The 16,056-nt window shown below is 34.1% G+C and overlaps 1 protein-coding gene across 4 annotated transcripts in view; it reads left to right on the top strand.

The window, feature by feature from the left end:
- fam168a (family with sequence similarity 168 member A) overlaps positions 1 to 16,056 on the top strand; it is a 77,897-nt gene that overhangs the window by 50,854 nt on the left and 10,987 nt on the right. For all 4 annotated transcript variants that reach the window (XM_051724338.1, XM_051724336.1, XM_051724340.1 and 1 more), the window contains one exon: positions 3,647 to 3,727. In XM_051724338.1, the coding sequence (XP_051580298.1) occupies positions 3,647 to 3,727 (81 nt within the window). The remainder of the gene's footprint in view (positions 1 to 3,646; positions 3,728 to 16,056) is intronic.

Below are 16,056 nucleotides of genomic sequence, written 5' to 3' on the forward strand. Positions count from 1 at the left end.
CATAGTGTACGCCAGTACGTGAACAGAGATGCTTCTAGCTTCGCAAGCTCGATTTCTTGCATAGTTGCATTCCAAAATGTGTCAGACTGCAATTCATAACAAAATGCAAGTACACATTGCATTTTCAACATTGTCACAAGGGGTGCTATAACACAGCGATTCCCAACTGGGGGTATGCGGGGGATACGCAATAAGAACTGGATTTTGACCTAACAAAATGTATGGCTTAAAAGAAACATAATAGGCATTAGAGATGGGGAAACATTGATTTTCCTATTAATCATGACCTTCTTTTGAATAATCCCGATACCGATCTTTTACTCTATGCGAAGTTATGCACCAAGACCTTTTCACTGCGTGTTAGAGTAAAAGTTTGGATTGACTTGTTCCATGTCACGTGTGTCCAAAGATGAGATCAATGCAATCCATTTGTCAATGTCTCTTTTAATACCCTTTTTGTTCTTTACAGTCAGTTGTTGATCAAAAACAACAAAAAAGAAACATTCATTCTAATCACACATAGTACAGATGCACTAAAAAAGAAAAAAAATACACGTCCTCTTGTTAATATGCGCTTACTGGCAGAACTACCGGTAGTCTTAAAGAGAAAGTACCATTTTAGCACTTGTTCTACATATCAGTGTAAATAAGTAAATAGTACAAATTATGCATGTAAACAATAAATATTTAATAAAACAATATATGCAATATATACATCCAATTTCAAGACAACACATTTATTGATGGAATATATGGAATTTGTAAATTTTCAAAAAGCTAAAATGAGACAAATTATTATAAACTAATGTTGAAATAAAATTGGTCAAATTAATATTTTGTATAGTGCTGGGTTAGAAGGTGCCCTGTATTATTAACAGCATTAGCTAAGAGATCATTTATTTCATATGTAAGCAAAATAGTCATTATAACTGAAATGTACCCAAAATTATCTGAATTGAATGGGAATTGAATCAAAACAAGAGCTTGTGAATCGAAATCGAATCAGGAAATCTCTATCAATACCCATTAGGGCTGGGATGTCAGTAGAACAAACCAATACTTATTGATCAGTAATTATCAATATTAATGATAATGTTAAATGCTATTTAATCTTTGGTACACATCAGTGGTTTTTGAGCATTTCTGATAGTGCTGTGAGTACTTACGGCAAACAAAGGTTGGGAAACACTGCTATAACAGTATGAACTGTCGCTTCTACGGTGAGTGTCTTTCAAGTCAACTACCGGCAAGACAGAGCAACAGTTTGAAGAGAATATTGCTGAGCAAGAAAGCTAAAGTCAGTATATTTATAGCAACTTACCTGATCAACATTCAGTTTAATGGCACTTTTGAAGTTAATCCCCTTGAGTACTGAGGTTTGTCACCGCCACAGTAACGCAAGAAACCACGTGTTGGCAAGGTGTTGGCCAAGTCGTATTTGTGTACGCGTATTTGCATAAAGTATGTTTCTGGCCTCAGGCTACTGTTGTTGGTAATGCAGCCTTGCTAAAATCTTGCCAGTAGTTAACACAATAATTTAATGCTGGTAGTATGAACCATTTGAAGTATGTAATGACACATTTGAAAAAGAAGCATTAGCAGTGGTATATGTTGAGATGCGTGGATCAAAATAAACATTTCAAGTGGCATAACAGTGAGAAAATTATAACAAAATTCTCATTCTTGGGTGAACTATCCTTTTAAAGAGCACCTATTATGATTTTTCAAATATTACCTTTCATGTAGTGTGTTATATAGCTGTTTGTGAATTTAAAAAAGTCTGCAAAGTTTCAAAAATCAAAGTGCACGACAAATGGATTTATTGACTCCCAAAAGAAAGAACCGATTCTGAACACCTGAAACGAGTCGTTAGTAATTCCAGACTTACTTCCTGTACTAACCTATGTAATTTGGTAACAAAATACCCGCCTCTGGTCTTCATTGGCTGCTCGCGAACAGCTTTGACCCGCCCTCAAACACTACACTAAGCGGTAGACCAATCACAACAGACTGGGACATCTGACCAATCAGAGCAGAGTAGGCTGTCTGAAAGGAGGAGTTTAGAATGAATCCTTTAGAACGGATCATTGAACGTGTCATTTTTGACACTGGGGAAAAAATGGTAATGCTGCAATTTAAATTATGAGCAAATTAGTGTTTTTTGACCTTGGATGCATGTAAATCTATTGTATGATACCTTTAAAACAAAATTAGGCACGTTTAAAAACCATAATAGGTGCTCTTTAAGAAACAGTGATCAAACAGGTACACAGAGCTACGCTCTTACGAATATTGGCAAATTAAATTGCCATATTTGTCCAGCATCCTCAGAGAAAATGCATCCCATACAGCGAGCTGTTCAGAACCACTGTCCCTGTACAGTCCCCTCCCATGATGTGCTGTGTGTCTGACAGCTCATGCTGATCAGTATGGGAGACATGCAGAGGGCTTCACACTTATCCCACTGAGTCTTATTGAGACAGACGAGACGTAATGGAGACCATCTGTGCACATCCTGTTCAATCAACAGCTCACCTCTCGCTCTCACTCTCTCTCTCTCTCTTTCTCTCTGTTTAAAGAGAGAGAGTCGTATCTGTATCTCTGCTAAAGTCAACAGCTTACAGTTTAAAAAAAAATAAAGTGTTGCTGTCATTAATTCCTGGTCGCAACCTGTTTTATGTTCATAATGTGATGTGTTTTCAATATCAACATTATATTGGTCATTGGCCACACTTCTTTCTAGATATTAGTATCTGCATTCAAAACACATAGTGGTCACTAGTCTTAAAGACAACATGAAACAGCAATGCATTTTAATTCTGTAATGTGATGTATTTCAGAGTTAAATAGTATATTCAACAAGAAAAAAGTTAGGTTTTTATCTGCTTAGAGTTGATTAGATGAAAAGTGGGCATTCAATACAAGACCTGAATGTGCGCCAGAGACAGTATAGAATAAAATGGGTCAAAGGTATTTTTTATTAATAAAAGAAATGCTGTAATGCTAAATATGGTGGCACTAGGAATGGAAGTCCTGCCTTACAGTTAAAAAAGCCATCACCTTTTTGTTTGAGACATTACCTGTTAGATTACTAGAGAATGTGCATGCGTATTAGCTAGAGCAGCCTAAAAAAAACATTATAGCAAATTTATGAGACCGTTGCTCTCAAATTTTATTGCTGAGTTGAAATGTGTTATTTTATCGTAATCTTGACCAACCATTTTAAATATTTCGGTCTTCCTCATTCAAGCAGAGAGGAGCTATACTTGTATCCCACTTGTATCCAATAGAGAGACAGAAAATAGCTGCCAAGTGACATGACTTGCCTTAAAGGGACTTTGATGTGTGCTAAAATAATACCTAAATAGCTATTTAAACATTGGATAACATTAACCAATAGCCTGCACAGGCCTAGTTGAAAACATTTGAAAAGGAATGTTGTTTCAGAGGTGGAGCAAGTTACTTTTTATTAATGAAAGATTGTTAAGACGAACATAATAGATAATCTGAGAATGGCCAGATATCAGCAATACAGAACCGGATACATATCAGTCGATCACTAATTTTGATGTTGACATTAAACTTGTTTTTACTTGTTTTTACCTTTGTTTTATTTCTTAACTGTTGTCTCTTTGCATGTTAACAGGATATCCAGCTGGTTATCCAACAACTGCCCCGACTTACACAGCCAACCTCTATCAGACAGGCAGTCCAGGATACCCACCAGGTGAGTACACACTTGCTCATTCAGTGAGACCTCTGAACATTCTCTTGTGAAATTTGGAATAATACAAGCAGATAATTTTGAATAGATATTATAAATATAAACCCATTTATTCTGTATACCAGGTAAGTTGGCATTAAAGCCCCATTCACACCTTCAATTACATTGTCGCTTGATGTCGCTAGTCCTTTTACTCTATATCGCTGGTAGGCATTCCTACTGCTGTCGCTCTAAAGGTGGTTGCTGCCGAATGTTGCTCATCATTTGTATAAAGTTAAACTTTTCTCAACTTTGTCGTTTCTCTTGTCATCCCCACATCTTTTCCACGCTCATGTTGCTGGAAATTGCTCTGCTATTGTTGAAAATGAATGAGATTATGTTGCATTGTTGCTCCATATCGCTGCTGGTGTGAACGGGGCTTAACATATATTACTGCATGCTCACACACGTACTCATTTCCAAATGCATCTTGCTGTACCCCTTTTCGTCCTCATTTGAAATCTTCAGGCCTCTAATTGAAAAAATAAACAAAATATAAGTATAATGTAGTGCAGGTTCCAGTTTAAAGAAATAGTTCACCCAAAAATGAAAATTTTCTCATAATTTACTCATGCCATCTCAGATGTGTATGACTTTCTTTCTTCAGCTGAACACAAACGAAGATTTTTAGAAGAATATCTCAGCTCTGTAGGTCCATACAATGCAAATGAATGGTGACCAAAACTTTGAAGCTCCAAAAAACACAGAAAGGCAGCATAAAAGTAATCCATGCGATCGAATCGATTTTGGGTGAGAACAGACAAAAATATAACTCCTTTTCCACTGTACATTGCAGTCTCTAGGCATGATCATGATTTGAAGCTCGATTACACTTCTTGGTGCTAGACGGATGCGCAGAGTGCTAGATGGTACTAGGAAGTGTAATCGAGCTTGAAATCATTATCGCCAAGGAGACTACTGATGTCAAGATTTATAGTGAAAAAAGAGTTACATTTTGGTCTGTTCTCACCCAAAACCGATTAGATCGCTTCAGAAGACATGGATTCAAATACTGGAGTCTTATGGATTACTTTTATGCTGCCTTTTTGTGCTTTTTGGAGCTTCAAAGTTTTGGTCATCATTCACTTGCATTGCATGGACCTACAGAGCTGAGATATTCTTCTAAAAATCTTTGTTTGTGTTCAGCAGAAGAAAGTAAGTTTGGGATTGCATGAGGGTGAAAAAACATTTTCATTTTTGGGTGAACCATTCCTTTAATGCTTTAATGAAATATGTATTAATCCTAATTATCAGAAAACTTTCTGGCTTTAAGATGTTTTGTGTAACTCAAACATTAAAGCTAATGGTATATGTGGACACTAAGTGAGTTTTGTAGAGCCATAAATCACCAGCTTCTGGCAAGTCATAGCGGCATCATAATAAAATCATCTGCAAACAATATAACAAAGTTTAGAAGCTGTTTTAAGGTGTATGTATGCGTGATTTGAGAAAATAGTATGAAGTTCATTCCGGAGAGAAACAAGTCACACGATGAGGATGAGTCATTTGAAGAAGGTTGAATTTAAGTGCAGATAGTCTTGTGTTAACAAGCTTGTTCGATTCAGCTGTGTGTGACTCAAACATTTAATGGGGCATTCAAAATGGTGTTTTGTTAAAAAACTGTGAAAGTGGTTTGTTTGGTGCTGGACTTGAGGTCTATTACAGTATGTAGTCAGTATGATCAAGTTGTATGATTAAATAGTGCTGCTCTGAACTGATGGGTTTAAAATATTGTATGTAATGTGAGGATATGACATGTGTACCACCTCTTTCTCAGGTTTTCTTTGTGAAATGGCATGCATTTAGTCAAGCACAACTGAAGGTGTTCTTGTATTTAAAAGTGCACCAGATTCCATATTACAAACTGTTCAAAATTCAGCCCAGTTTTATTTGATACATTGCTGTAGCATTAGAAAATGAGATAACATTTTACATTAGCATTCTTTTTGTTAAGGGTTTATAAAGGGGTTCATTAATGATTAATAACTCATCTACAAATGCATTATAAATCATTTATGTGCAGTTATAACAGCATGAATTAAAAAGGGCGACTTTCATGCAATAATTGCCAAATAGTGAGCCGATTTTTACTTAAGTTATAAATGCTTAATAAAGGTACTTGTTCATGCTTATTTTAATCAAAATCATGAAATGTCATAATTCATCATTTATGTAATGGTCCAGCAAAAATAGACTGGTATAGAGATTAAAAGGTGTTGTGTGTATATTATTGTAATGTCTATGACTATGACACTTCCCTGGTCATGTTAATGTAAAAAGAATGGTGCCACACCGAGTGGTGTCTTACACAGTCCTCTGCAGGTCTTCATGCTCACACACAGCATTGTTTGACAATTCTAATTTCTTTGTTTATAAAAAGATTGTTTATTAATCTTTAATTTTATTGGCTATTTATGAACTAACTTTAATCGTATCTTATAAACCTTTAAGATGAATATATCAACCATGTAATCTCAGAAAGGGTACCTTAATGCAAAACGGACACCTATGTTGTTTATTCATAAGTTAACCATGAACCATTTATTACCAACATTATTAATATATGAAAATGTACTTTATGCATTAATAAGGTACCTACATTAGTAAGCTGAAAGAGTATCTTAATGTAAAGTGAACAACTGTTAACCATTTATTAATGAGTTACAAACGTTAGTAAATAAAAATGTGTAATTTAATGTAAAGTGAATATCTGTGAACCATTTATTAATGAGTTACAAATGTTAGTAAATGAAAATGTGTACCTTAATGTAAAGTGACCACCTGTGAGTCATTTGTAAATGACTTTCCAACATTAGTTACCTCTGAGAGTAAAACTTATTGTAAAGTGCACAATAAAGAAACCTTTATTAAACTAGTTTCCAACTTAGTCACTCCATTTATTAATGAGTGACTTCTAATGCTTCAAGATTACATAATTTATCATACATATTATTCCATTCATAAATGAACATACATCATGTAATATAGTCTGATGAACATTAAGCCATTCTGAACTTTACATGAAGCAAGTAAACGGTATAACAGACATTCATTAACATTAACACTCAACATAGAAAAACAGACATAAACAATCATTAGAAAAAAAGAAACACCTGCACATGTATATATTATAAGGCTTTATTATTACATTAGCCTTGCCTATATGTGCTTTAATGTAGTAGACTATTATAAGCAAAAAAAGAAAAGAAAAAAACATAAATAAATGTATAAATAAAGTTCAGAACCAGAGCATGTGAGCCTTTTTGAAGATTCTGCTCCGCTCGCTCAGGCTGCTTAGCGATGCTCGCTCAACCCAGAATGCGCTTCGTGTTATGCTCGTTTGGGAATCTGCAAAATAAGCAATAGTCCTGAGGTTATGGAGTTCAAACATTGTTTTAGTGAAGTTGCAAACCTTATAACATAAATAAATGCAAAGTATAAATCAAAGCTAAGAACGAGGAAATCGAAAGGGAGTGTGGACTGTGGAGAGACCGTGAGAATTAGCAAATATTCCTTTTGGAATCGTACGCGTCACATTGCCAGAGAGCAGGAGGATGTGCTATGCGAGCATGGTAGTGCTGCAAAAGGTGAGCTAGTAGGCTACACTACTATTCGATAATAATATAATACATAAGTAATGTATCTTGTTGTTTTGCCATCATGTCAGTGCAGCTGCCAGCTAGATGCAAGCCTGATTCTGCGGGGGTGCGAACGTTAGAGCACTCTCAATTGAATATGTAAGCTTAATAATACTGTATATTGGCAAATCAGATTTCTCTGAATCCCAGCGAACACACACAAAAAAATCCCTGCATCAAAACCAATAAACATGTATGATCTTGCAGATCAGTGTGTCCTAATTTGCAGGCGGAGCATTCTGCTTTCATGTCTCTATTGTACAATTGAGCATTTGATTGGTAAATATTTCCACTCTCACATAGAGAATTTCATAGCGGAAATATCTTACTTAATCGACCGCCTGTTGCTTTTGATTTCTGCTCTGGGATAGTAGAGAAAAAAAAAACTTCTTAAACGAAGGCAGTGTAATTTGTGAATTAAATAATTTTTATTTGTTTTAGGATCATTAAACATGATTTCATCTAATACATATATTGGACAAAATCTTACTTTATGCAGGACGAATATTTTTTATTTGTTAAATGCATGGTTAAACCTTGCTGTACATATAAAGAGCACATGTACAAGACAACAAAGGGGGCACATGGTATCTACTAATATAATAATTATTATATAATTAACCACAGTCCTTTAGATTGCATATGATTCGAACATATAAATTGTAGGGAATATTAATAAAGCAACAACACTGAAAAAGAGAAAAACATTCATTGCTGTTTTCTGGATAACCTAATACACCCTTTAAAACTGAACACAAAACTAGGATGAGAAATTGCTCATTTTAATTTACAGACCCAAAGTCTAATAGCATTAAATCAGAAACATATTAATGTATCAGATCTACAGAAATAATCATTCCGTGGAGACAACTGAAAAACAATTCTGAATTTCACTTTTACCTGCAATACTGGTATCAGTCCATGTTTTCATTATTGCCATAAACGACTCGAACAAACTTTAAAGTTGAAAAGATTGTGGTTTTCTGGGTCGGTTGTATCACTCGGGTCCAGTTTAAACTGAAAAGCGCAAATTGCACGTATGCGAGTTTCCGTGCCAACGCACATGTTTTATCACTTGTAGAGGCATGTTTGATGAATTCTTTAAAGTAAATAATGATATTTTAGAACTGGAATTTTTTTTAAGGCATTATTTGAAGATGTTCAATGACATATGTGCTAACAGAGAAATATTTGACTGATTACATATGATAATGAAGGTCTGGTAGACCCGATTATCTAACAGCAGTTTTAAACCAGTCCAAAATAAACAGCAAGATTTTATATACAAAAACACAACAATACAATCACATAATTTCAGATGTGTAGCCTACATTACTAATCATTTGATAATTTAATAAATGTCGGCCTATAGTCTATATTTCACCCAGAGGGGCACCTCAGCCTATGTGGGCAAAGGGGCAGTTGCTTGGGCCACTGTACATGTTTGGAACCAAGTATACTACAGAGACATGTAATGTCGGAGCGGTATTTGAGCGAATGCTTTTTTACCAGTGAGCATGAGCGGTACTTGAGCGGAGCGTCCGCTTGGGCCTTGAGCGGTTGAGCGGAGCGCACACGCATGGAGCGGGTTATTGAGCACACCGCTCCGCTCCGCTCACATGCTCTGTTCAGAACACATTTCAATCAGGTCTTTGTTTATCTAAAACAGGGTTTCCCAAACTAGGGTTCGTGAGAGAGTGTAGAGTTTGTGCACGGAAATATGTCCATTATTTAATGATTTTAAAAACGGATGATTCCAAATGTTGTTTGCCACTTAACAAATAAAAAGAACAAGAGCACAACTTAAACCAAGTGTGTCAATTTTCCTTTAAACCAAACTTGTGTCTATGGCTTCTCTCTCTCTCTCTCTCTCTCTCTCTCTCTCTCTCTCTCTCTCTCTCTCTCTCTCTCTCTCTCTCTCTCTCTCAGTGTGCGCTCTGCAGTGTGTATGTGAGAAAGAGAGCGAGAGTGCACACTCTCATGCAATGGACTGGAGAAATGGACGTTATAATACAAAAGTAAATTACGCTCTACTCTCCATACAAAGTTATGATGTAGCATAATTACATTCATTATCAGCAACGCAATCCTGTTTTGAAAGTAAAAAACCTTCATTAACCTGACATTGTTTGCCCTGTAGTCCTGAAAAAGCAATAGGCCATGGCTGTACCTCCTTGCCTGTACTGTTAACCTCTTGTGCGCTGGTTCTGTTCACTGCCGGACCGACTGGTTGATGGAGGCTTCTGATGGGTCTTAAAGGTGTCAAGTAGGCGGCCGCCTAGGCGCCTACTATTTCCTTTGCAAAAATTAAAATATAGGCTAATCATATATAATTTCCTAAAAAAATATAAATATAATGTTTCATTTCCTAAAATATTTCTATAAGTAAGAGGGACGTGTACCCCCACCCCAGGTTATAATGGTTGTTACAGCCCTGGCTTTGTTACTTCAATGAAAATATATTTTTAATTTTAGGTTACAAACTGGTAATTACAAGGGTATTATGCTATAAATGTGGTTTATGAGGACATTTCTAGTGTCCCCATAATTCAGATCACTTTAAAAACATATTAAACATTGTTTTATTGAAAATGTAAAAATGCAGAAAGGTTTTTGTGAGGGTTAAGTTTAGGGGTCGTGTTAGGGGATAGAATCTATAGTTCATACAGTATAAAAATCATTATGTCTATGGAGAGTCCTCATAAGGATAGCCGCACAAATGTGTGTGTGTGTGTGTGTGTGTGTGTGTGTGTGTGTGTGTGTGTGTGTGAATTTTAGCCTACTACTGGGAATGTAGTGCAATCTCTGATTGGGATAGAAATGGCAATGGTGAATTAAATGAAATTAAATATTAATATTTTGTAAGAAAAGAACAAAATATATAATAAAGGTTCATTCAAATATAACAATAATATGAAAAATAAAGTGCAAAGATGTAACATTAATTATATTTCGAAAGGTTAACACTACTTAAAATATCAGGGGGTACTTCAAATAAATCATTTAGGTCAAAGGGGTTCGGCAGACAAAAACGTTTGGGAACACCTGGTGTAAAACATAATTAACAAACACCATTTGGCAACTTTTACTGTATGCATTAAGAGTAATTAAATGTTGTTTCCAATTACCTGCACTCCTCTAAAAGAGTGACAAGTTGCCCTTTCTATACTGTAGCATTAGCATTGCTCTTTCTAGTATAGCAGTTACGTTTGCACACATCATTGCATTTTCAGTCTCTTTCATAATCTGAGCACTTCCATATAAAAAAAAACATTATGCAAAGAATTATTTCACTTAGTTGGTTCATGCATACCGTGTCTTTTCACAATTTGTTCTTCTCATTTCAGCTCCAAAGTCCCGCATTTCTATTACCTGACCCTCCTCCTAACCAATCACAGCTCTGAAGTCACGTGACCCTCCATTGACCAATTGAGTTTCCCTTACAAAATAGTTGTGCTCTCCTAGTAGTTTGATTTAAAGAATTTAAACATATAAAAGAAGCATTTTTTAAATACTACATTTATAAAAAATGCATCTTTTTATTTTGTTATGATTTCAAAAATGGATTCTGATATTTTATTTTGTTTAAGTTAACACGTGATTGGTTAGACGTCCTTTTAATTTTCAAAGCAGTGATTGGCTGGGAAGTGGGACACCGAGATAGGGGCAAAGGCTTCACAGAACGTTTATTCAGTTATTATGTCAGTGGTCACAGTGACAGTACAAAGCTGTTAATGTAATATATATATATATATAAATGTTGGGCAATGTGAGCACTGACATATCAAAATATACTTTCTGTGAAGTTCATCTAGCTCATGGACATTGACTGTCTTTCAGAGAAAACCATATTTTTTTCTCTTCTTACTCCTTTGGAAAAGCTTTTGCTCCGATCTCCCGGTTAAACTGGTGTCCTGCCTCCCAGTCAATCACTGCTTTGAAAATTGATACCCGTGATGTCTAACCAGTCAAGCACAACTTAAGCCCGGTGCACACTGTACGATTTTGGCCACAATTCTGCCGTCTGAGACAAATTTTGGGAATCCTAAAGGATTTCTGTCATCGTAGGGCAAAATCGGCAATCTTACAACGTTCAGTGTGACATGTTCATCGACAGCAGATTAATAGCCTTTGCAGTGATCTTTAGCCTCCAGTGAAGTTCTGGCAGTGTCAAAAATTTAGCATCGCATTCGTATAGTATGACTGCTTTTACGATGGCCAGATGAGAAAGCCCGCTCCTCTCTCGCTCCCCAATTCACTTGGAAAGAAACCTGCTCTGCGTTTGCACCACCATTGCAACATTTGCGCCCAATTATCCCTCTACTCAAGCTCTTTCAGTGTTTTTTCTTCTTTTAATTTTATATAAAACGTTTTAATAAATAAATAAGCAGAAAATACTTGGAGAAAAGTGTAACTCTTCAGAAACATGAAAGCATTATTCCCTGAAATAAATAAATTCAGAGCTTACAAAATGAAAATATATAAATGATTGCATTTTCTTAACACAGTTTTTTTCTTGCATTTATCATGCATTTTCTTTTTTTAGTTTACTTTAAATGTCTGTACACTTCTTTAGTTAAGATTCACACCACTCCAATTAAAAACAAAAAACAAAAAAAAAAAACAAGTTTGAACAATTTATATTGGTAAGTATTTATGGGATGTTTAATCCAAATCAGCAGATGCAGTTGGATACAGTAATAGAAACCTTGTCATGTTTGTGCATTATCTATAAGGAATTTGCAAGCGCGACATATTATCATCCTATATGAATTTTCAAAATTTTGCGTGGCCGATAGGTTACTAATCTAAAAGAGGAGAAAGACTTACTATAACCCACCTTTTTTGTTTTCCCAAATGTGAATGGAGAAGTTTGTCATTTTTCGGGCCACAAGTCTTTTTATTTCCACAGTGAATATTTGCTTGTGGTAGCTAATTATTACTATAGGCTACCTCCAACACTCTGGTTCATTCTCAACATCTGTAATTTTTGGTATTTGTGATCAGGCTGTCTTATTATAGGCCTATTTGACAAAATCCATCTTTCTTTTTATATGTTAGCCCAGGGGTTCTCAACGGGGGTGTTCAAAGTATGTCAGGGAGTACTGAGAGCAAATTAGTAGAGAAGGGGGTTATTAGGTTACAAATGGGGGTGTTTATCAGTCATAATAATCAAAACTATCATCAAGTTCCTCTTTGCATTAAAACGTTTATCTAGACTTGGAGTGTATCAGTTGGTTCTTAATTATACGGGTTGGTACGCATTTGTACTGCGGTTCATCTGATTTTGAAGTCTAGCGATGCATCTGAAGTATCCGGTTTAGCAGCGTCAAATACACAGGCGGAGGCACAACCTCAGCTAATGCACCTATATGGCTCTGTAGATGGATACAGCTCAATGGACAGAACAGCGTGAGCGGGCGTTCATCAAAAAAGTTTGAGAACCACTGTGTTAGCCTATGCTCGTGATGGAGTGGTATTGGAGCAACGGAAATGCTGATGTCCTGACTCCGGGACGGAAAAATCTCGCCATTTCGCTTCTATTCCACAGCACTCCCTTAAACGTTCACATTCACTGATCGGGACAATTGGAACCACAGTCGGCTATGACGTGTATCATAAAGTGTGACATAATGTCGCACAGTGTGCCATGACGATATCAATGCGTTCACTTTGTACAGTCTGACAAGTAACAATCTTAAAGGATTGCAAAAATCCTGCAGTGTATAGTGGGCTTTAAACAACATAAAATATCATAATCAATTTTTGAAATCATAACAAAATAACAAGATACATTTTTATATAAGTAATTTGCTGGGGGGGGGGGTGTCAGTTTATTTGCTTTATGTAAGGTTCGGAATGGCTTAATGTTGGAAACTAGTTTAATAAAGGTTTCTTTATTATGCACTTTACAATAAGTTTTACTCTCAGAGGTTACTAATGTTGGAAGTCATTAATAAATGGCTCACAGGTGGTCACTTTACATTTAAACTACACATTTTAATTGGTTCACAGGTGTTAACTTTACATTAAGGTACACATTTTCATTTACTAACGTTTGTAACTCATTAATAAATGGTTCACATGTGTTCACTTTACATTAAACTACACATTTTCATTTACTAACATTTATAACTCATTAATAAATGGTTCACATGTGTTCACTTTACATTAAACTACACATTTAATTTACTAACATTTATAACTCATTAATAAATGGTTCACATGTGTTCACTTTATATTAAACAACACATTTTCATTTACTAACATTTATAACTCATTAATAAATGGTTCACATGTGTTCACTTTACATTAAACTACACATTTTCATTTACTAACATTTATAACTCATTAATAAATGGTTCACATGTGTTCACTTTACATTAAACTACACATTTTCATTTACTAACATTTAGAACTCATTAATAAATGGTTCACATGTCTTCACTTTACATTAAACTACACATTTTCATTTACTAACATTTATAACTCGTTAATAAATGGTTCACATGTGTTCACTTTACATTAAACTACACATTTAATTTACTAACGTTTGTAACTCATTAATAAATGGTTCACATGTGTTCACTTTACATTAAACTACACATTTTCATTTACTAACGTTTGTAACTCATTAATAAATGGTTCACATGTGTTCACTTTACATTAAACTACACATTTTCATTTACTAACATTTGTAACTCATTAATAAATGGTTCACATGTGTTCACTTTACATTAAACTACACATTTAATTTACTAACATTTATAACTCATTAATAAATGGTTCACATGTGTTCACTTTATATTAAACAACACATTTTCATTTACTAACATTTATAACTCATTAATAAATGGTTCACATGTGTTCACTTTACATTAAACTACACATTTTAATTTACTAACATTTGCAACTCATTAATAAATGGTTCACATGTTTTCACTTTACATTAAATTACATATTTTCATTTGCTAACGTTTGTAACTCATTAATAAATGGTTCATGGGTGTCAATTTACATTAAACCTCATTTTCATTTGCTAACGTTTGTAACTCATTAATAAATGGTTCACATGTGTTCACTTTACATTAAACTACACATTTTCATTTACTAACATTTCTAACTCATTAATAAATGGTTCAAATGTGTTCACTTTACATTAAACAACACATTTTCATTTACTAACATTTATAACTCATTAATAAATGGTTCACATGTGTTCACTTTACATTAAACTACACATTTTCATTTACTAACATTTATAACTCATTAATAAATGGTTCACATGTGTTCACTTTACATTAAACTACACATTTAATTTACTAACATTTATAACTCATTAATAAATGGTTCACATATGTTCACTTTATATTAAACAACACATTTTCATTTACTAACATTTATAACTCATTAATAAATGGTTCACATGTGTTCACTTTACATTAAACTACACATTTTAATTTACTAACATTTGTAACTCATTAATAAATGGTTCACATGTTTTCACTTTACATTAAATTACATATTTTCATTTGCTAACGTTTGTAACTCATTAATAAATGGTTCATGGGTGTCAATTTACATTAAACCTCATTTTCATTTGCTAACGTTTGTAACTCATTAATAAATGGTTCACATGTGTTCACTTTACATTAAACTACACATTTTCATTTACTAACATTTCTAACTCATTAATAAATGGTTCAAATGTGTTCACTTTACATTAAACAACACATTTTCATTTACTAACATTTATAACTCATTAATAAATGGTTCACATGTGTTCACTTTACATTAAACTACACATTTTCATTTACTAACATTTGTAACTCATTAATAAATGGTTCACATGTGTTCACTTTACATTAAACTTCATATTTTCATTTGCTAATGGTTGTAACTCATTAATAAATGGTTCATGGGTGTCAATTTACATTAAACTACACATTTTCATTTACTAATATTTGTAACTCATTAATAAATTATTCACAGGTGTTCACCTTTACTCTTTCAGCTTACTAATGTAGGTACCTTATCAATATATAAAGTACATTTTCATAGATTAATAATGTTGGTAATAAATGGTTTATGGTTAACTTATGAATAAACAACATAGGTGTCCATTTTGCATTAAGGTACCCTTTCTGAGATTACATGGTTGATATATTCATCTTAAAGGTTTATAAGATACGATTAAAGTTAGTTCATAAATAGCCAATAAAATTAAAGATTAATGAACAATCTTTTTATAAACAAAGAAATTAGAATTGTCAAACAATGCTGTGTGTGAGCATGAAGACCTGCAGAGGACTGTGTAAGACACCACTCGGAGTGGCACCATTCTTTTTACATAAAACATGACCAGGGAAGTGTCATAGTCATAGACATTACAATAATATACACACAACACCTTTTAATCTCTATACCAGTCTATTTTTGCTGGATCATTACATAAATGATGAATTATGACATTTCATGATTTTGATTAAAATAAGTATGAACAAGTACCTTTATTGAGCATTTATAACTTGTTAGTTGAAATCGGCTCACTATTTGGCAAGTATTGCATGAAAGTTGCCCTTTTTATTCATGCTGTTATAACTGCAAATAAATGACTTATAATGCATTTGTAGATGAGTTATTACTCATTAATAA

This window comes from Myxocyprinus asiaticus, chromosome 18 (assembly GCF_019703515.2).
Source record: "Myxocyprinus asiaticus isolate MX2 ecotype Aquarium Trade chromosome 18, UBuf_Myxa_2, whole genome shotgun sequence".
NCBI lineage: Eukaryota > Metazoa > Chordata > Actinopteri > Cypriniformes > Catostomidae > Myxocyprinus > Myxocyprinus asiaticus.